Source organism: Takifugu rubripes, chromosome 19 (genome assembly GCF_901000725.2).
Source record: "Takifugu rubripes chromosome 19, fTakRub1.2, whole genome shotgun sequence".
NCBI lineage: Eukaryota > Metazoa > Chordata > Actinopteri > Tetraodontiformes > Tetraodontidae > Takifugu > Takifugu rubripes.
Window position 1 is genome coordinate 14,993,077 of NC_042303.1, and position 21,630 is coordinate 15,014,706.

A 21,630-nucleotide genomic window follows, 5' to 3' on the forward strand; every position below is an offset into this window, starting at 1 on the left:
ATGCGTCTATCGTAACAATAGAATAGCTGTAAAGTAGAGCTGTACGGTAAATAAAAATAAATGAATACCCAACGAACGACAAAATAAACTCATGCTCAGAAAATATCAGCATATTTGTGAAGCCGCTGCGCTTTAGGGCGCCCCCGTGTGGACAAAAGACGCTTATAAAGTGAGGACGAAGTCCCTAGCAAATGCTTAAAATTGTTTTGTTGCCTTCTTAAATATAAAACAGTTACACAGAAATCACAAACATAGCCTAGATTATTCCAGGAAATATATAAAATCTCAACCATTTATTCAGGAATGCACAAAATATGGCAGATGACACAATGATGCTATGATTTTACAAACAGTATGAACAAAATATTTTTTAATATATAAAATGTGCACAGATTGTAATGTAACAATAGATATGCAGCAAGAAAGCACCTCCAGACAACATTTCTACAACAGGACAATCACATTTAGACCATTGTAGAGTGGCATTTGGCAGCTAATTATACTGGAATGGAATCTGTCATTTATATCTGAACTAAAACAAAAATGCACTTTGTGTTTCACTCCTTTGGGCGCAATCAATATTTGCTTAACAGACTGAGCCTCAAAATCACTGCAATCAAATATAAAAGCCCAAACCCATCCATGTTGGTTATCTACAGCTTACTATGAACTGCAAAGAGAATATTTTTAGAAACTTTTGTAAAGCAGATGAAATTAAGTCACACCAGCATAATTTTAGCTCAGAAAATGTGCTCAGAATATCAATGTGGCAGCAAAAGATTTTTTTTTTTTACTCTTTAGGTTAATATTAACCAACAGCATAGAAATATAACCGACTTTATCATAGTCATCCAAGAAGTGCTTTTCATTTTGTGTTGTCAGATATGTTATAGGGCTGTATTGTGCATAACATTATTTCTTGAGACTTAAACTGTCATGAGAAATGGCAGCAAGATATTTCATATAGTAATTTCATATAATTGGCAGAAAGGCCATTAACTTTCATCCATTTAGGCACTCATCAGGGATTAATTTCTGTAAACTATGTCTGTGTTCTCCATTAAGGTGTTTCTTAGAGGGAAACCAAGTAATTCCCACATTTTGAGTTAGAGTCATTATCAGATGACAGCAAATTGGACAATTATCAAATAAGATTTGATTTAAAGGCAATTTCTTATCACAAAATAGAATCCACCCTTTATTAAATACTATGTATATGTTTGTGAGGGCAGCTATCATATGTAGTAAAGAGAATCTGGAAACCTTCTTGTGCACCAGTAACATCTAACATGTCGATGTGATACAGGTGCCCGTCTTTCCCTTAGTTTCCACACTTCACTACACCATTTAAAGCACATCAAACTAGAATTGAGCTTCACCGTTTGTACACAGGGTTAAAAAGTGTGAAATCAGTTAGAGTATTTTCTATATCCTTATCCTCCACTGTAAATAACCAAAGAACAATGAAACATGGCACCTTAAAATCCATAAAAATATATCTCGTCAATAACTTCATGCTTCTTAGCCACACACGATCAGTTATGGTTCAATACGCTGGTCTGAAAACGTGTTAATGTGTTAAAAATCATGAGTAAAGAGGGGGAGAAAGGTTTATGTACGGAGTTCTGTCAAAGGCCTCTTATTCTGTTCCCAGTTTGGCGATCAGCTCATCGCAGATCTTCGTGAGCTCTTCAATCTCTTGATTCTGCGAGGAACAAAGAGGGGATGGTGACAGATGATAAATACAAATTCAAGCGTGTTCAGACATCCGCCGACCTTTTGAAGGACTGCTCTTTCCAGAGATTCCACCTTCATCTGCTCCTTCCTCAGGCCGGCATTGAGCGCTACAGCCTCGGTGTTAGCCTTGGCACGAACCTGCGCTATCTCCTCATTAGCTCTGTTTCAAAGGGGGATGATTTTAAAATCCAGAGCAGCCATGCTAGGGTGTTCTGAAGTTACAAATCTTGAAAAGAAGCTTTACTTGTTCAGTTTCTCCTCAGCATGCACTTTGAGTGTTTGATATCGCTGCTCCTCCTGTTTGATTCGCATCAGGTAGTCCTGCGCACACTTCTTCAACACGTCTTCATTCTGGACAGTTATGCGCAGGATAGGTCATAAATATAACGCGGGGGAAAAAGTTGGTCATTCTTTCATAAACCAAAGCCCTACTGACCTTCTTGAAACCCTCCAGGACTCCCTTCATGTTCTCGTACCTCCTGAAAAGGTCAGCGAAGGAGCGTTCGACAGAGTTCAGGTCGGCGATGGCCTGATCCCTCTCTGCCGTTAACTGTCTGACCGACTTGCTGCAGGACAGGCTCTTCTGCTGCTGCTCGTCCTCTGTGAAAAAAGCCAAACACAAGAGTTAAGACAATCAGGATATTTTTAACATTCCAATCTCCAATTTAACAATCATCTTGGAAAAAAGAAGATAGGTAAATAAAACCAATTGGTGTGTTTTCACTTTTTCTGCAGACATTAATTTAAAGACTCTTTAGACTGATTCCAATCATAAACCTTAATCTTGTAAATCAATGAAAACCAGTCTTTCATCCACTGAAAGTTTGGTTTCGTGTTTACCTTTTAGGATACTCTTAATATAAATATACTCTTAATATAAAATATTTCAAGGAAAACACCTATGATACAATAGCTCAACAATGTTAAACCTATTATGCTAAGTAAATATACATTTGTTCAAAATCTGAAGTAAATCTGCAGAAGATCCAATCGCCGATGCAGACAGTGGCCGCTAGGTGGCACTAACTCACCTATCATTTGTGCGACTGTTTTCTCATATTCTGCAACAATTTTCCTGTAAAGATGACAAGAACACCGTTTCACCACTCCAGAAACATTTACAATATGTTTATATTCCATATATTATGGCCATATATTTTATAATATGGCCATAATCATAATAATTCACTCAAGAGTGAAAAGCAGAACAACCGTACCTCATCTCAAAAACCTCTGCTCTGGTCTCCTCATACTTCCTCTTCCATTCGTTGACCTCAATCTCTTTGGTGATGATCTGGTTGGCAGATGAGAACAGTAGAAAAAGAAGGTCAGATCTTGTGCAGGCTCATTTGAAAGAATGAGCATAGAGGGCAATGACGCACCTCTTCTCTGATGAGGGTGAGCACTTCGGCCTTGTCCATCTCGCTCATGGGTATGTTGTCCTGGGACACGGCTGCCGTGTCCGGGGCTTCAATACCGCTCATCTTCAACGTCTCATTCTGCAAAAAAGGCAGAACTCTCATTCTTTTCCCCTAATCAGACAAGTGAATAACCTTAACATCAATCAGTAGTTATCTTAGACAAATATTGTGTAAATGGGTAAGTATTAGGTAAAGTCACAAAAGGGGTTTTGCTACACAAACTTTGGGGGTAAAGAGCAGCATGTTCAGGTATTTGCACACCCTCCCACGCTGGTTGCTCCAGTTTACCTACCGTATCATCTCGCACGGTGCAGGTGTCCTCCAACAGATCTGTGACCTTTTTCTCAGGACCTTCAAATGAAAACCACACTGTTTAATCTGCTGTCTGACATTGTGTGAGGTACAGTATGTCACTGTAAATAACCCAAGATGATCTTTTCCTTCCATGTTTTAAAAACTGAACCTCAACTGCAGTTTTTAAAAAAAATCTCTGTTATTACATTATCAGCTTTCTCTGGCTTCTCATTATAAAAATCACTCAGTGATCCCTCTTTTGTTTGACGCTCAAACTACTCCAAAAAGCCAAGCAGACATCAAATTGAGAAGTGAATCTTCGCAACACTGATTCATTAAACTTGTTTTTAAAGTGCAGAGGAGTGATCTTGTAAACACATCGGGTCTTATTTATCGAATCAAATCTATTAAATCTCTGCTGTGCACATTACGCATGTGTGTAGTCTCTATAAATACACTTTCCTTGACTTCAGACTCATCCCATAATTCTACAAACTGTGAAGTGTCTGACGAGCCGAACATACCATCCGTATCTGACTGTTGTTTCCCAGGTGCCTTGGTGCATTCAGGGTCTTCTGGGCTGTCAGTCGCCAGGCTCATGATGCCGGTGGAGGCCAGCTTCTCCTCGTCAGTGGCGTGATGGACTCTCTGACTGATCTCTGGAGTGTGAACCACCACTTCCTCCTCTCCCTAGAGACCACAAAAGCCAGGAATGCATGGAAAAAATAGAAACACGTGGAAAAAAAAGTTTTTCATTTTTGAGAGACTTAAAAGCATTATTGGGAGGGTAACGTTTGATTAGACTATCAGATGATGGATCTTGGATTCAGTGAGCAAAGATGGGGGCGACAACAGTGATTTCACCACATCGAATCAGCACTGCAGAGCTGGCAACACCAGCGATGATGTCAGCTCATGCCCTGCTGTGTGTGTGTGTGTGTGTGTGTGTGTGTGTGTGTGTGTGTGTGTGTGTGTGTGTGTGTGTGTGTGTACACAGCTGCTGAATGATGGGCATCACAGGGTCACTGCAGTAAGGAGATACATGTCAGCTGCCCGAGACAAACACGTTACCTGATTACACACGTCGGGCGCCGAGGACGGGCCGTCGTCATAGTTCTGAACTTTGCAGGAGTTCCTACAGAAGAAGCAGAGGATGACAGGACATTTAATTTAACTTCAGTGACCTGTAAGTGGTTCAATTTACTGCATCATCCTTCTGTTTCTGTAGCTTTTCTGTGCTATTTCCACTGGCTCATACTAAGTGGTGCAGCTGCAGACTAGTTAGTGTTAATAAAGGAGAGCTGATGAACTCCTGGAAGGATCACAAGATGGAGCAAATCAATGTGCTTGTGTAGGATGGTGATGGCCTTGAAACAGAAGAAGACATTCTTTCCCTCTATGTGCTCTGGCCTCAGTGCGTCCAATAACGAGTACGAGCCAGCGTGCATGACAAGGAGGAGCGTCGAGAGTGAGAGTACTTACAACAGAAAACAGAGAAACTTGGCCTGTTCGCTTTTCCCGGAGCTAACCGGTGAGGAGGAAAGCAGAGGTTGGGAGGAGGGTTATGCAACACACAGGAGAAAAGAAGTGTGAAGGATGAAGGGAATGATAATCAAGGGGGATGAAAAGACAGCGGGGGGGAAGAGACAAGAAGAAGAGCGTGTGAGCAACAGAAGACGTGGAGCTCAGCGTGTCAGACATTCAGCAGATAGTTTCAGGTTTGAGCACAAGATGCCGACACACCAGGAAGAGCTGAGAATAGACCAGGACACGTTTAGGAGCCTAAATACAACAATGGCGTCGCTGGTCAATATAAAATCTTAAGTGTTTGAAACATCCTGTTGGATAATCAAAATATCCAGCTAAATTATAATACTGCTAATGAAAAAATATTTTATCGGTGGTGAAATTAGCAAACAAACAAGAAAGACTTACGTTATTGTCCTTTCTTTGCTCTTCTTTGGAATCTGCCTCACCTTCTTCTCTCCTGCTTTCTGCTGACCTTTGTTTGGAACTTTTTTCTCCGTTTGATTGACACTGCTGGATGACTCCTCTAAGCTCAGGCTTTTAGAGCCTTTGAACGGGTCCACAGAGTCGTCAAAATTGTCTGGATCGAAAGTGTAGGAGCCCTTAGGCAGCACCGGAGAGCTGCTCACTTGGCTATTGCTGCCAAATGGATTGAAGTTTGGGTCGTCCCACTTGCTTGGATCAAAGTTGTACTGTCCTGTTTTGGGAATAGGAATATCATCAAGGTTGAGGGCGGCAGGAGAGTCTGTGTCTGGCGGTGCAGCTTCTGGAAGGGGAGCTGAAGCTGGTTCTGATGCTGGTTGGGGAACCGTTTCTGAAATTGTCGGTTGTGGGGCAGCTTTGCTGAAGGCTTCTGACCCTTTGGCCTTCTGCTTCTTAGCTGCAAGCTTACTGATTGTCTTTTTGCTGCCTATTTTCTTGGGAGGGGGCTTGCTGACTGCCCCGTCATCCAGACCAAACTCCAGCACCATCGACTTTGGCCCGGATGATGACTCCTTCATCTCCTCCTCTGCCGGTGCAGCTGAGCTGGTTTCAGATGATGAGATTGAACCGTGGACTTGCTCAAGCGTGGGGAGAGAACCTGACCCACATGGCGGGGGAGAGTTCGGTATTTTGGGGCCACCGCTAGTGAAGGGATTGAAGCTTTCATCCAGTCGGTCGAGGTCGAATTTGTAAGCGCCCTTTGCAATAGGAAGTTCTTGTTCCTCAATGGTTTGCTCATAACTGTTCACCGCTGTGTTGATCTGCAGAGACGGAGGCTTGGCTTTGCTGCTTTTTGTCTTTTGATCAGGCTGGGTGTCGTGGCATTGCAACTCCATCTCATCCAGTTTCTGCTCAGGTGACTCCACAGCTGGGCTGCCAGAAGGTTCCCTGCTCTGAAGTGAGTACTCTCCTGAAATGGGAGGCTGGTTTGTATCCAGCACAGAACTTGCATCCAGGATGGGGACTGGAGCTTGAGCTTCTTCAGAGGATGGATCTGTGCATCTTGTCAGTTCTGGTGTTTCCGTCGTTGTAGCTGCAGCGACGTCTGAGTCCAGAGGTTCCGGAGGGTCCTGTGGTTGTTCTTCTTCTATTGTTTGTATGCTTATTTTCAGTGAGCCACCCATGGGGGCCGCGGGCTCGTCCTGACCCATGCTGTGGCTTAGAAAAATATCCGGCTCACCGATGGGAGCGGTCACGATCAGGTGCTCTTCTTTCTCCACATCTGAAATATTCAAAAAGGAAAAATTTTTAAAAATCGTAGTCCAAAGAGGAAAGCTGTGTCCTCACTCGCTCAATCATCTCACATCTTATTGGTTACAAACAAGAGGGCCATTCAAAGTGCTGCTGTTGCCATGGCAATAGAAAGTAACCTTGTAGTGCACCAGAAAATAGAGTAGAGACAGTAAAAGGTGCAGTTTATTTTATGATGGGTGTTATAAATAACAGCGTGCTATTATTTCTTCAAAGGAATATTTTTACATATCTGCATATTTGACAGCGCCTTTCATAGCCACGGTACTCCTGTCGTGTTATGTTGCTAGGAGACAAGAAAAGCCTGCTATGTTCCTTCTTAATTCCATTCCCATTAATGTGTTTCTAGCAAATATTATTTTCTACCTACGTAATCCTGCTCTTCCACCTGAAATGTGCACTTATCCAAATTCATATACATATTCGGTAAGAAAATTCAGACGCTCTCATTTACAATAGGTTGCTCTTTAAATTGACTTTAACTAATGACATAGTTTAATGACTTACTTTTTTCCCTTCTTTATATCTGATGTAATATAAAGCAGTCCTCAGGAAAATTATGATTTTAATAAAACGCCTAGGGTTCCTCTATTACACGTTAATAAATGAACATTATGTACGAATTCCTGATCCCATTATCATAAAGTTTAGAGCTGATAGACAAAAGCAGCCATTAGTGTGTTTACATTTAGGCTTTTCTTCGGGGCCTGGAGCCAAACTTCCTCATTCTTTGCTGCAGAAGTGGAGGTTTGTGTTTAAACAAAAGTGGAAAATCTCTTCTCTTTCAGTGATAGTTAACTTTCAGAATGTGCACAGCTGTACAATGTTGCTGAGGCTGTTTTACAGTAAAGACCTTCGTCCCGACCACAAGGGTGGCGGCCCAGCGGCCAGCACATGGAATCATCCTTAAACACCAAGCTGCTTAGGCCCCATTTATTTAGCCACTTCCTTCATTGTGACCTTTATCGGCCACCAATACAAATTCGGGGTGAACTCCAGAGCAAAGGCTGCTCCCACACTCAGTGAGGGGCTCCACCTCTGAATGATCCAGATGACAATGACATCTGCCATTATCATACCAAGCGTACGTGCCGACCAACAGGCCTGAAACAAGGTGGTGGAGCACGTGTAGACTACGTTAACAACAATGTTAGATATTAACCCGGCGTAGCTTCTGCTAAAATTCAGCAGGTAGAGTCGGTACATTCCTGACTCACTGTTAGACTTGTAGCTTGTATAAAGGTACTCTTTCATTGTGAACCTGATACTGCTGTTGCCATGAGCTTTTTCACATGTTATTACATGGACACAAAGTTGTTTTTTTTAATTCAGTACAAAGCCAAATAAATGATTGATGCTGATTCCATCACTATAAACCTGATTTCTGTCTGGCCTACCTGTCCTATCTGGATCCTTGCTGTCCTCCAGCTCTCCTGGGAAGTCTGGAATGGAACGGACCGGAGTCGCTTCTTCAGGAGTATCAAAATGACCCTCGGAATCAGAGCTGCAGAAACCAGAGAGAGGGAGAGTAAAATTATAGAAGATCTGTGTTAGAATTAGAGTGAGAGGGCAAAATATTCTTTGGGTAGTTGAAAAGTGGTGCAGGAACTATGAAAAAAAAACACATGTTCATTAGAGTGAAACCACAACTGCAAACAAACACACAAAACACTCAAATTCACTTTATTTCTGTTCCTATCAGAAGGACAACAAGGATGAGGGGAGAAACAAAGCACAGCATGAGCACACCATACTTATGACTGAGGAGCCATATGCTGTAACCATGGCCACCAAAGAGCTTAGTGGTCTTTAAAAGAGGTAAGCAATCACAGTACATTCGCCAAATGTATCTGTATTAAATCTTCCGCCTTTACTGTTAACTCCACTTGAGGCATCTGTCAAAGAGGAAATGGAGCAGTGCACCATTTCCTGTCTCAAATTTAGCTCCGCGTGCAGCATATTGCACACAGCATCTGACATGTTTTAGGCAATAACTGGAGATTTCATGATTATGAATTTGAAGGAAATTTGATCTGACTTCTTAAGCTACACCAACATGCCATCAGAGAGAAAAGTGACTTGTTAAAGAAGAAAAATTACAAATTATTGTTGGTTAGCAATATCTTAACAGTAGGTCAGAATCTGAACACAGAGATCAAAATGACAATGAACAAAATGGTACAAAAGTGCCGTGTTTATGTGTCATCAGGGAGAAAAACCAATGCTGACAAACCACAGCCACAACACACACTATCTCTATCAAAAAGAGGATGCATTGTTGGCCCAGAACACATATTCTTGTACAATTTTGTTTCTTCTGCAGTTGGATGCAGATATGTTCACACATGTGAGTGAAGCTTTCCCTCCAGTTCACAGTGCTCCCCGTTACACGGCTCCACACTTGCCTGTAGCCTTGAGATCTCTCCTCCTCCTTCTCTTCTTCCTCTCCACCATGCTCCTCGCTGGTCTCCAGTCCCTCTTCATTCTGTTCTTCCTCTCCCCCTCGCACAGCCGTCCAGGTCCATTTGGCCCATGACACGGGTGAGAGCCACGACATCTCTCCAGGTAATTTGGCCTCCTGTCAAATCGAGGGTGCGATTGGGTGGATCCGGGAGCCTGACAGATCCTTTTTCTGTTAGTTTCTTCTTCAGAATACCACCCTGCCAACAGCTCTCACATCTTTCCCAGGTTTTTATTGAAAGGGGGGCATATCCCTTCTTTTTCCACTTCTCTTCTTTGTCAAGTATCCGTCTACAATTCAAGCTCCTGTCTCTCGTTTTCCTCTTGTCAGGAACACATTACCTCTGCCTCTGTTGCAGAATACCACAGCTCTGATCAGCTGGGTTTCAAAATGCTGCTCTCCTCCTCTGAACCACCCCCACCTCCCGCTGAAACTTCTCCTCCACCTCAGGCCATCCCATTGATAGAAAACCAGCAGGGGAGGCAGGAAGCCAGAAACGGCAAGCCTGAAACCGCTTCCCTTCACTCAACAAAACGAGCTGCCCTGTGGTGGAGGAATGGTACGTTCCTGTCAGGCCGCTCTTCCCCTCTGAAGCAGAAGGGGGGAGTCAGAAAACAAACACAGGAGGAGGGGGAGGTGGTGGGGGAGGAGCTGTTGGGGCTCCACGTTTTATAGTCCGAAAAGAGGCTAGGAATGTGGGACCGAGCTTCCACGTCTTCTTTGTTCCTCCAGGCCGTTCAACAGTTTGTCTCCAATCCAGTGACAGGTGTGCAGCACCAGGGGAACCAGTTCTGTGGCTCCAGGCCATACCTGAGTGCAACCAGAGTGTCTGCAGCAGGAGTTCACCTCACATGACTGGTGAAAGTACAATCATTTTAAAAAGGACACGTTGTACTGGAGATAAAATATGTCAACCTTCTAATTCTATAAAGAAACCACAGCAAAATATTACAATATCTTCCAAAGTAAAACTGTGGCGTCCCACAGGTGTCCATGGCTGAGCTGTTGGTGTCATCGCACATTAGTATGGGAATGTGCAATGGCAAATTGTTCCAAAACTGCAGTTAAGGTATTCAATAAGCTCAAAAAGTACATGTAAAATAAGCCTAGTTGTTGCACCACACCAGTGGGACCAGAGCTATACGGACCCAGTCAAAACAACATTTTAACTGGGTGTATAGCTTAAAGATGGAGGTGCTGACAAGTGGTTCAAAGAGCTATTGGTTCTGCAAATATAATCAAGGGGAGAATGAGTATAGAATGTAAAATGTCATCACATGGAGGCGAAACTGTAGCCGGTTTTTGTTTGTACAAAAGATTATTATTAATATTTCCACACATGAGGAGATTCAGTCCTGTCAGAAGTCCTTGATCACTGCTCAGCTCATGTTTCACTCATGCAAGGTAGTTAGTTAAAGCGTGAGTGTAACAGCACGTTCCTTTTCCCTCATTTTGTCATTCCTTCTGGGAAAAAGAATTAAGCTCTTTATTTCCACTGGGTCTGTTTATTCCGAATGCTTTCCCCACACTAGTGGTGAGAGGCCAGTAAAACCTCATGGTAGCAGGGATAACTGTTACATAAGAAAGGGTTCCTATTACATTCCTAACATTAAAATTCATGGCTGTCTGCTGCTGAAGTTTCAGAAAACCCATAAAGGGACAGAACAAATCAGATTTTCCACTTCTCGAAAAATAAAGCGTGGCACGTTCAGATGACAGCACTAAGCCCGCTTTCTAGTCTAAAAATGGCATCAATAAACACTGGTAGTGTGAGGCAGCTGTGAGGGTCTCCAGATAAAAGACGGCCTCTTTCGTGCGTGCTCGTTTACCACAGACACAAACACTGAAAGCAGGCAAAGTTTAAAGTTTCACCAAACTCCAATAGCTCAGATTGTAAATGCACTGAGAGGGGAAAAAAAGGGTATTTTCCATTTAAAAAGGGAAAACTTTTCTCAACCTGTGGATCTATTGTCAATTATGTGTTCATTTAAAAATCAGTAAATATATTTTTGGCACTCCTGCCCCTAACACCTTAGGGTAATATAGAAGGAACAGGCCTACTATGTACTGATGCACTCATTAAACTGTCTACAAAAGCAATATGCTGAAAAGATGCTATAAATAAACCTGTTTCCATTTAAGAGGACAATAGTGGAGCCACACAATCCATCCTGGCCTGCATATTAACCAGCACGGAGGAAGGAACTGAATAAAAATAAAAACAAAGGAGAGTTTTTTAAGGAATAGAGGTATCAAAACAGCTAGGAGCAGGTTTACTAAGGTTTGCTATATTGCAAATCTTATTTATACATTTTTACACTCGATAAACATCAAATAAAGATATTCGTGAAAAATAAATAGAATAAAATAAATTATATCCCCCCCAAAGCACTTCAATTATTTCTATGTCGCCGGGGTACTATAGAACACACAGCGTGGTGGTGACACCTAGTGGTGGTTATGCATAATAACACAGTGTGATGTAGCCCTAGTCATAAATAAAAGAACATAAATACCGACACTTATGGACAAGCTGAAAGATAGCACGTAACTTATTTAAATAATTCACTTTATAAAATACCAGATGCAATTGTATTTAACGTAGTCACTGCCGTACGCGGTCCGGATTGTTCAATGATGTCTTTACACTCCCAGGAGTTTGAGCTTTAATGAATTTCTGCAAACCCAGTGTTATTGATGTTTTACAAACATACGTCTCGTAAATGCACGCAATCATGCGTCATTTCGAAGAAATATTTGACCACACATTGTAGAAGAGCACAGGCTGCTGACACCTGTGGAGCTCTTCAGTAAAATGTATTCATATAGATTACATATACAGTATATTGATAATGATCCCGTAATAAATTGTTATTCACATGTTGAAAACGGTTTTTGCCGATAAACCAAGAAAATGCGTCTCCAGTAGGTGGCAGCAAAATCCTTCACGACGTCAGAAGCAAAGTCCGCCAACGGCGAAGAAGAAAAAATGTGACGTAATTAACTAGTAGTAAATGGCGGTTGAGAACTTGCTAAGAGGGTGGACATTAATAATACCACTGTTTTAACAGTAACTGTCTAATTATCATCAAAACATGTATCCGAGTGTGGTAGGAACACAGAGCAGTTACAAAAATGTCGTTTTTCAACTTTCAGGTCGCTTCATGTGCCGCGCCGACCGGAAATTCACTGCCAAAAGGACGAAAAAGAAGCAAGAGGTAATCGGCGCTCCTGAGTTAGCTAGCTTAGCGTCCGGGTAGCTGATTTAGCTTTTTTTTCGTACGTCCCTATATTTCAAACAGTATATCCTGTCTATGTAGTTGAACAAATGGGGGGTGAAGATGGCGAAAACGAAACCGAGTCGGAAGTGGTTGAACTCCGCCAGAAAGTGGAGTCGTTGAAGCAGGAGCTCAGCGAGTGCCGAACCGAGCTGGCAAAGCTGCAGAAGCAGCTAAGTCAGGCCGACCGGCTGCAGAAGAGCACCGAGAGCTACAATGAAGACCTGAGGAAGCAGGTGAGTGCGTGTCAATCACAGTTGGCCTCAATATGGCACCTGATCATGTCATTAGACATTGAAATCGATTAAAGATATGTCATTCATCTGGCGGGCCGTACAGTCATTACATTAGATTTTAAAACCCTTTGTTGCTATAACGACGCGTGTCCACATCGGGTTTTTGCCTAAGGTTGACAAGTTGAGCGCTGAAATCCATGAATGGAAGAAAAAGAAAAAGAATAAGGACAAAGTGGAGAGCGAGACTCAAACAGAAGAATATGTCTGGACAGAAGCAGGTGTGTCATTTTTGTGTGCAGATTCAGCTAATGTCTGAGAATCGTCACAGGTAAGAAAAATGACCAAATGACACTAAACCTCTCCTGCAGATTATTACAACTACTACTACAGAGGTTACTCTGAGAACCCAGAGGCTGCAGACACCCAAGAAAGCCTGAATGTGGTTATAGCCGAAGTGGCCGATGCCGCTAACAACCATGAAGTAACAGAAGTGGCAGCATCAAGTGATGCAGCTGCGGCTGAAGCGGCTGAAGCGACTCCAGCTGAAAACACTGTTGCTGCAACAGCAGAGGTTTGTGTTTAGGATTTTAAAAAAAACAACACTGTGATGAAAAAACAGTCAAGTGTTTGCAACAGAAGTAATGTTTGAACTGTGCACATGATTTCTAATGAGATGAAATGAGAGATTGTCCCGCGTCTTTCAGGATGGTGACGGAAATTCAATAGCTGATATGTTGAGAGCCACAGCCGAAGAGGCCATGACTCAGACTGGGTTTGTCTTTGATGAGACTACTGGGATGTACTATGACCACAGCACAGGCTTCTATTATGATTCGGTTTGTGAAACTAAAGTTCAGTCATACTGTTGCTGATAAGTCATTTATCAGCTTCATGGGTTTAAACCTGACAGACTCGGTCTACCTGTTTTATTTGACCTGTTTTTCCTCTTCCACAGGTGAATCAGCTGTACTATGATGGAAATACGGGCTTTTACTACTATTATGATGCAGAGAGCGGACGATATCAGTTTCATTCCAAGATTGAGGTCCCTGCTGCTGTTGTAGAGGACCAGAATGTTGGTGCCGAAAAGAAAGGCAGAAGGTTTAAGACCTGGCTAAAAAATGAAGTGAGTAAAGTGAGTAATGCATGTCTATTGACGAGGTAGATACATTTTGACTATGTGGCTAATAGCAGGCTAGGGAGTTTGTAGTTCCTCTTTAAAAGCTGCCCCAGCCTACAAATGAATGCGTTTTGTGTAACTGTGAGGTTAAATATCTTAAAGATTATCCTGTCACCTATAGGTGCACAAGGTACTGGTACAAAGGTACTTAACACCAAAGTTCAGGGCATTCCAAAAGAACAACCATCAAATGAGAGGTTAACTATAAAGACAAGCACATTACTTTGAATATTTGGGTCAGATTTTCTTTTTAATTCGGTGAATTGATCGAGGTTAGTAAAGCATCAGCTTTAACCACAGAGGCAGTGCCAGACATGGAAAATGGGAGCTACAAAGTCACATCGCCTGCTGTTAGCAAACAGCACAGACAATAAATTTAACATTGACCCTGTAACGACAGGAATCTAAATTTGATGAGGTAAAGATGAAAGAGGACGCGGCCGACTCTGCCGACCAGCAACCGCTAAAGAGGACCTCCGAATCACGAAAGCTGAGGCGAAGATCGTCCAGTCCAGATGTTTCGTCAAGGAGAAAAGACTCTTCTAAACACCGTGGAGACAAATCATCCAAGAGGAAGAAGGAGAGGAACAGCTCACGCGGTGACGAGAGGGGTCGAACAAGAAAGAAGGGGAAGAAGTCCAAGTCTAAAAAGAAAAAGAAGAAAAGGAGCTCTTCTCGAAGCAATGACTCAGAGAGGAACAGTGGACCAGAAGAGGGGGAAATCACAGAGTCAGAAAAAGAGGAGTCCACGCGCTCGTTTTCATCCCTGTCGAGTTCCCCCTTTAAAGAGTGTCAAGAATCAGAAATGGAGATTGTGAATCCCGAAGGTGAGAATCAGCTCTGGATCTGCTGGCATCTTCAGATTAGCTGTAAACAACCTAATCGTGTGACATGTTCTCTAATGTCTGTCGCAGCTAAAAGCATCTGGCCACCGTGTGTCAGAGTGACGGTGGTCAGATCTCCGGTGCTGCAGGTGGGGACTCTCTTCATCATCACTGCAGACTCTTCAGCCACTTTTGGAAGGTTTGTGCTTTAAGTGCTAAGACTTCCCTTCTGGGACTTCACTAGTAAACAATTAAGAAATTGGAATATTCCGAATCCCTTCAATCACAACTTGTCTGTACCTCACAGGGAGAAAGATATGGACCACGCAGTCCGGATACCTGAGATGGGAGTCAGCAAGGTGCCGTCTCTGGTTGTGCTGTCAGTCATTTATGTCCTGCATGAGTCTGGGAGACACCGAACTACCAAGTGTGTTTGTTCCAGTTCCATGCAGAGGTTTACTTTGACCAGGAGCAGCAGGGCTACATGCTGGTGGACCAGGGAAGCCAGAACGGGACGGTCATCAATGGCAACAGGATCCTACAGGTCTCCATTTGCTCCGAGTTTTCCAACTAAACGATGAAAGCTCGCATGCAGAAGTCCTGATTTATTCCCTGCAGCCTAAAACCAAGTGTGAGCCACATGCGCTGATGCACGGCGACGAGGTGAAGATGGGAGAGACTGTTCTGTCCTTCCACATCCACTCGGGGACTGATACCTGCGACGGCTGTGAGCCGGGACAGGTGATGGCTCACCTCAGCAAGCACAGGACGGAGGAGAAGCCAGGTGAGGCAGCAGTGTGAACAAGGGCCCAATATGAGGACTCGCTGAGAGAAAACTACTGTGGAAGTCTGACCGCAGATCTTTTCCCAAAGGGCCTGTTCTCACTAAAGAAGACAAAGAAACTCTGAGGCAGAAGGAGCTCAAACAGATGAAAGCTAAATACGGCCTACAGGTGGGAGTCACAGAACTAGCTTCGGTCAGATTTAAGGTTCTTTTCTTTGCCTTATGAACCTTTTTTGTAAAACAGAGCAATGAAGAGGCCAAAACCCTGAAAAAACCCCAAATACAAGAATCGAGCGGAGTTTCGCCGTCAGGTGGTGGGCAGCGAGGGAGCGTTCCAGCGAGATGACGCGCCCGCGTCTGTTCATGAGTAATAACTCATTTGTAAATGATATTATGGACCACAGCTGTTTGAATGTGTTGTAACTGCTGTAACACCTGTGTTTTGTCTTAAAGGGAGATCAGCCAAGTCAATAAAGGCCGAAAAATGCTGGAAAAAATGGGCTGGAAGAAAGGCGAGGGGCTGGGCAAAGAGGGAACGGGAATGAAGGACCCCTGTAAGACGACGCGTTCCTACCCGGATTCTCAGAACCAAAAAACTCTGTCCTGACCTGCTCCTGCCTTCTCTCTGCAGATTGAACTAAAAATCAGGACATCCCAGTCGGGTCTGGGGTCCGGCGCCACCCTGTCAGTGGACAGCATGTCTCTCACCAAATCCAAGTCCCAGAAGAACTGGGAGAAAGCGCGCGAGAGATTCGCAGATGTGTTCCAGCCCTGACGCTCCAGCCCCTAAACCTCCCAACAACGCGTCGCCCAAAGCCTGGATCAGAGCCGACGTCCCAAACACGCAGCCCGAACTGGAGACAGAAGGCTGAAGTCAGGCGTGAGCGGCACATATCATGCAAAACGTGCGAGATTAAAGGCAAAGTACAAATGATCAAAGAAACTTTCTCTTTATTCTGGATGCAGTTAATTTAGTTCCTCCAGGCAGGAACAGTCAGATCCCTGCCGCCCTCTTCCCTAGCAGGACATCAGCTAAATACTAACACGCCGATGTTATATTTCTCACATTGAGATCATGTTACCAGACCACCGTGTTCAGCTCCATTCCAGTCAGAACTCTGAAGTCTTCATTAAATCTCATCGTGTTTCCACCTTTAAGTCTGTGTCTCTTTTATTGTCACTATTTGCTCAAACACGTGTCCACACACTGAGGCCAGTGAGCAAACATGGTAACCTGCGTGTGCAGCCTTTATCTCTGCCATCATAAAAGGGTGTGTGGACATTGTGTGCGCCTTCCTGTTAACGCCGAATGGAGGAGGATGGAATTTTAGCCGGTGCTGCCATTTGGAACAAACGGAGCCTGTCACAGTTACATGATCTCCTCCGGACGCCGCTGCAGCTGAGAGTTGCAAAGATTTAGGAGTAATCTGACTTACGTGACACTGTTTGCGTGACTCTTTGAGCTGGATCGCCTGCTGCCCTTCCTCTGACTTAAAGTGCCACCCATCGTGACCCTCGCACCACAGCGCCGGCGTGCTTCCCTCCGCCTCAGTGCTGCGCCTCTGAGCAGGCGGCCGGTGATCTGCTCAGGTTCCTGCTCCTCTGGCTAACAGGTGGGTCTTCCTGCTCAGGCCCCTCCCACCGCTTCACCTCATGTACTGGAGGTAAAACTGTCAGCATCAGACTCTGGTTGGATCAATTTGAAGAGATCTGACTGGGTGTAATGGGACCGGAGCCTCAGCTTTTCAAAGGTATTGAGTCATTAGGGTGGATGGGAATGCTGGCGTGGCTCAGCAGTGATCTTGGGAGATCTGGCTTGACCAGTTTCTGAGAGCTCTGGGGGAACTCTAAACTGTGCCGTTTCAGGTTTAATCCCTTCATTATGCCTTTGTGCTGAAGGTGCAGGGCAAACTCAGATGACAGCTCCTCGTTTGTGTCTGCATCACAGTTCTTTCCTCAACAATGCACCAATCTGTGTCAGCGCACTGCAACGCTTTATATTTACTTTGACTGAGAATATGTGGCGACTCCTGCGGCAACTGTTCGAGGCAAGTGGAAACAGGTTATAGGGCAGAAAAAATGCACCAAGACAGATCCCAGCGGAACTCGTATGCACCGAATATAGTGTGAACACAAGATGTGAGCAGCAAAACCTGAGGAGGTGTTGAAAAACGTCCCCCTGTCATGGCGACGCCTAGTTTCTCGCTACACAGGGGTCAAAGGTGAGGACGGGAGTTGTTGGTTTTTCATAGGAGAGATCACGTCACACACAAGGAGTGTCTCATCTGCAGATAGCAAAAGTATGTTTCTGTGTACAGTGTCAATAAAAGGTACATATTGGACGCTTTTATCACCCATAGAAACTGGATCATGGTCACAGAACTCAGACACACAAAGAGTCATTTTTAATGATAATATATAATTATATGTAATTACATACTACTCATGTAATATAATGATATATATATATATATAATGACTTTTCTACTTTGATGTTCTACTTTGATATATATATATATATATATATATATATATATATATATATATATATATATATATATATATATATATATATATATATATAATATTGACAATCAATTATTTATTATTATCAATATTACCGGTAATATTTACTTTGTCAGTAAATAACTCCAGTTTCAGAGTCGCCTCTGACTCTACAGCGCCATCCTGTGGACACTGGTGAGAAGACAGTAGGCTGTGCTGTGATTGGATGAACCCTGACGTCAACAGATCCTGTTGATTGCCCCTCTGTGTCTGTCAGAACACACTAATACAAAAGGGAGACACCGACACTGTCATCATTCCCTGCACGGGCTGGACGACCAGTCCTCCATCATGGTTACGGGCTGGGCTGGGCTGGGCTGGGCTTCCTCGCCAGCATCGCTTACCGCAGGCTATAATTTTGGTAAATGTATTCCAGGTATTTCCACGCCTATAAAATGAGTTTAGACGGAGCGGACCGAAAGCTTGTCGCGCTCCCACAGTTGCACAGCTGTGCACCAGAAGGACTCCCACGTAAACAGCCGGCAAAGTGAAGACAATAGCTGGAAAACACAGACAGTGTTTTCTCTTTGTTGTCAACTCTGATTAGCTGCAGCTGAGCGGGTTTGTGTAAATGCAATGCAAAGGGGAAAAAAGGACTGAAAATCTGCTCTGGGCTCACATTCAGCCGGCTCATATCTGTCCGCAGTGTTGTTGCAGTGTCAGTCTGGGCCGGTGATCCCGCAGACAGGCACACCAGAATTCCCCGCCTCACTTCACATCCAGCACGGTCGCCATGTTCCTCTGTTGCCCGTCAGAACCTTCTTTTACGTCTAAGGTCAGAACTGGGAGCAATTTTTTTTGGGTGGGGGATGTCTGAGAGGACTGACAGCAGAGCTGAAAAATCCTCTGTATATAAACACGTGGGGAGAGGTCATGTAGTCGGGGTAGAAGTCGTCTATTTTTCTGCCTTACAGGAAATGGTCCCCATTCCAAACACATTCCATCTTGAATATGAAGGACCAACATCACAAGGACCCTTTCAAAGTAAACAATAGGAGAAAATGCGTAAAGAATTGTAGTATGTAGGTTTTATCCCTGTGCTTGAGGGGAGGAAACGGCCCTTCCCTCTTCGTCTCGTGTTGTGTCTCCATGCAAACAACACAAGTGAATGGAAATTCCTGCAAAGCTATGGCTTCCTCAAAGTGACTCAGCCTGGGCTGCCGAACGTCTTCCGCCCACGGTCGTTCGTGCTCTCAGTCCCGGCCTTTGGGGCGTGACCGTCTGTGACCTCATATTCTCAGAAAAACCTCCAGAAACCTCAACAGCAAACTCACAACCTCCATGCGAGCAGCCAGCAATAAGGTAGAGCACAAGTGAGGATAACGGTGCAGGTGCCCTGATCTGAGGCCGTGAATGCAAGTGTGTGTGTGTGTGTGTGTGTGTGTATCCTGTTGATTAAGACCGGTTCTGCTGTCTGTTGACAACTTCAAACAATCACATTTCGTCTGTTCATTCATTCACTGACGTATTTGTGACTAATCTTACTGGAGGGGAAACATCTCACATGACCAAACTTAGCGTAAGCAGCTGGTTTACACACACATACACACACACACACACACACATACACACCATGAACTGCTGGATCACCCAGTGACTGGACTTATGGACCAGTGAAATGAGCCTTTGTGTTGATGAGAAAGACAATAGCTCCCACATGGCAGCTGTAGTGAAAAAGTCAGACACAGCAAACTGGACCGACTCACTAAAGGTCAGCAGATCAATACCAACCCGCGGTGCGCTACAGAACCTGTACAGCATCATGTTAACTAACGGGAGCCCAGACAGACAGACTGGCTGTCACACGTTGACTGAAGCTGGTAGTCTTACCTCCACTGAGGGCAGCTCTGACAGATTCTTCGCTATTCTGGATGACAAAGGTCACTGACAGTTGTCCCTCTGGGAGTGGGAGCTCACGCCGCTGTTGAAAGGACCGCTCTCTGCTCCAAAAGTGCCTGTTCTCTCTGCGTGGCGGAGCTCAGACCATGTGGCTGGATGGGAAATGGGAAATGAACTTTTCTGGGCCACAAGCCAAGAGCAGAGAGGCTTTAAAGACACAGCAGCTCACAGCATAAAGTTTCATCACACTGAAAGGACTTCTGTTTTTCAAAGTTCTAAGGGTGCTCCTGAAATTAGTGCTGCTCCTTCGGAATCCTTGCGTACATCAAATTACCACAGCGTGACTAATTTAACACTTTCACAGATTTATGACAAGATTAACTCAATTTTCTTTTTCTCTAGGAGCACATTCAAATCGATCTATGTGCAGAATTACTCGCATACCTAAACTCAACTCACTCACTTCTGCTATATTACTAGTCTACTAGTAATTTAGTAAATAACTAGTAAATAAGTAAATAACTCTGACAATGCAATATTTTACAAAAAGAAAAGTTAGTTTAAGTAAATCTTGGTAACATTTAATCATCAGGACTCAATCTAACACAGTGATCTCACCATTGAAACACTTTATTTTTCTCAAATCATCAAAATCCTATTCAAAATAAATGGAAAAACAACAATTAACTGCAGAAATCGATGATATGTGTTTAGGGTTCTGTTGTTGGCATCGTCTTTAACCTCGTTTACCAGCTTCTTTAACAAGAGTCGTCAATCATGTGTCTCCCTCTAGTGGCGGTTATTGAGAAAGCAGCTGGCGCGTCCCTGTCACACGCTGGCGGCTGCAATTAATAAATGAATCATCACCTTTATCACAGCGAGCCATTAAATACTTATTTTCAGCAATAAAAATATAATACACGGGGGGTTATAACGGAGTCGATTAAATTCCATGTTTGTCAACATACGTTATTGTCAAATGCGGGTTCATGACTTTCCATCAACAGGCGTGTTTTCAATAAATGCACCGACTTCGTTTCTTTGCAGGAAAATGTCAGGCGCTGAAAGGCATGATGGAAATTTTCGTGAGCAACGCAGATCAGCACCAGACAGATAACACCTCACATAAAAAAAGAGAGTGTGACTGGTGTCTATTCCTGGGATGAGCTCATGCCATTCTGCTGTCGTTCTCACTTATATCATTAACGAGCAGGACGTGATCATTAATGCTCCTCTCCTCTTCCTCACTCACCCTGTAACCTGGCAACGACTTGCTGCTGAATAATATGCGCAGGCAGGGCTTTAACTCACCATTTCACGTGTCCCCATGAAAACCGAGAAAGCAGTCAGTAAAACCAGCCTGTTTACCTTAGGGACGTGCTGTAATCTGGGAAGTCTGTAATAACAAAGTGAGGCAGCTTCTAACAGCATAGAACATTATAGAACACTTGGTCTTTTTTATTTTAAACACTTATAACTGCTATAAATGTTGTAGGATGAGAAAGATCTACGGTGACGTTTTCAGTGTCATTGAAGGAATCGGAGGTCCGTTATTGATGTGCAAGGATGAAGAGAACAGTGCAGGGGCAGAAACCCACCACAATATTAGGGCTGAAGTTACCTGTTCTCCATCTTTGCTCATCTATCCAGGTAATTTTCTCTCCTACAAAAACAACAACAAAAAAAGAAAACCAGACTACAAGACATATCCCGTTAGAATTTGAAGGTGAGCGCTTGGGCATATAAAAAA

The 21,630-nt window shown here is 43.7% G+C and overlaps 2 protein-coding genes and 2 long non-coding RNA genes across 9 annotated transcripts; 2 read left to right on the forward strand and 2 right to left on the reverse strand.

Moving 5' to 3' along the window:
* Positions 1-264: 264 nt before the first annotated feature.
* On the reverse strand, positions 265-20,028 carry tacc1 (transforming, acidic coiled-coil containing protein 1). Of its 5 annotated transcripts, none has more exons than XM_029825903.1 (14): positions 19,872-20,028; positions 8,111-8,217; positions 5,388-6,684; positions 4,935-4,976; positions 4,524-4,587; positions 3,977-4,142; positions 3,451-3,509; positions 3,120-3,236; positions 2,955-3,031; positions 2,769-2,812; positions 2,174-2,337; positions 1,982-2,088; positions 1,777-1,897; positions 265-1,705 (listed from the first exon to the last, which is right to left on the reverse strand). In XM_029825903.1, exons 3-14 carry the CDS (start codon positions 6,611-6,613, stop codon positions 1,640-1,642), a joined length of 2,253 nt encoding a protein of 750 aa, XP_029681763.1. In that variant the 5' UTR covers positions 6,614-6,684; positions 8,111-8,217; positions 19,872-20,028; the 3' UTR covers positions 265-1,639.
* Positions 12,148-15,966, forward strand: aggf1 (angiogenic factor with G patch and FHA domains 1). 2 transcript variants are annotated; one of them, XM_029826022.1, is made up of 15 exons: positions 12,148-12,244; positions 12,331-12,392; positions 12,495-12,688; positions 12,861-12,966; positions 13,057-13,259; positions 13,393-13,524; positions 13,644-13,823; positions 14,269-14,695; positions 14,783-14,891; positions 15,000-15,051; positions 15,135-15,236; positions 15,311-15,476; positions 15,566-15,645; positions 15,721-15,843; positions 15,930-15,966. In XM_029826022.1, exons 3-14 carry the CDS (start codon positions 12,503-12,505, stop codon positions 15,820-15,822), a joined length of 1,845 nt encoding a protein of 614 aa, XP_029681882.1. In that variant the 5' UTR covers positions 12,148-12,244; positions 12,331-12,392; positions 12,495-12,502; the 3' UTR covers positions 15,823-15,843; positions 15,930-15,966. The 2 variants fall into 2 exon arrangements, with proteins under 2 accessions (XP_029681882.1, XP_029681883.1); XM_029826023.1 differs by having other exon boundaries at positions 13,644-13,814.
* LOC115246754 (uncharacterized) lies at positions 18,145-19,600 on the forward strand. The gene is made up of 3 exons (XR_003885845.1): positions 18,145-18,402; positions 18,688-18,816; positions 18,956-19,600. It is a non-coding gene; the product is annotated as an uncharacterized lncRNA (long non-coding RNA).
* Positions 20,029-20,621: 593 nt separating the features above from the next.
* On the reverse strand, positions 20,622-21,423 carry LOC115246755 (uncharacterized). The gene is made up of 3 exons (XR_003885846.1): positions 21,192-21,423; positions 20,849-20,941; positions 20,622-20,722 (listed from the first exon to the last, which is right to left on the reverse strand). It is a non-coding gene; the product is annotated as an uncharacterized lncRNA (long non-coding RNA).
* Positions 21,424-21,630: the final 207 nt, after the last annotated feature.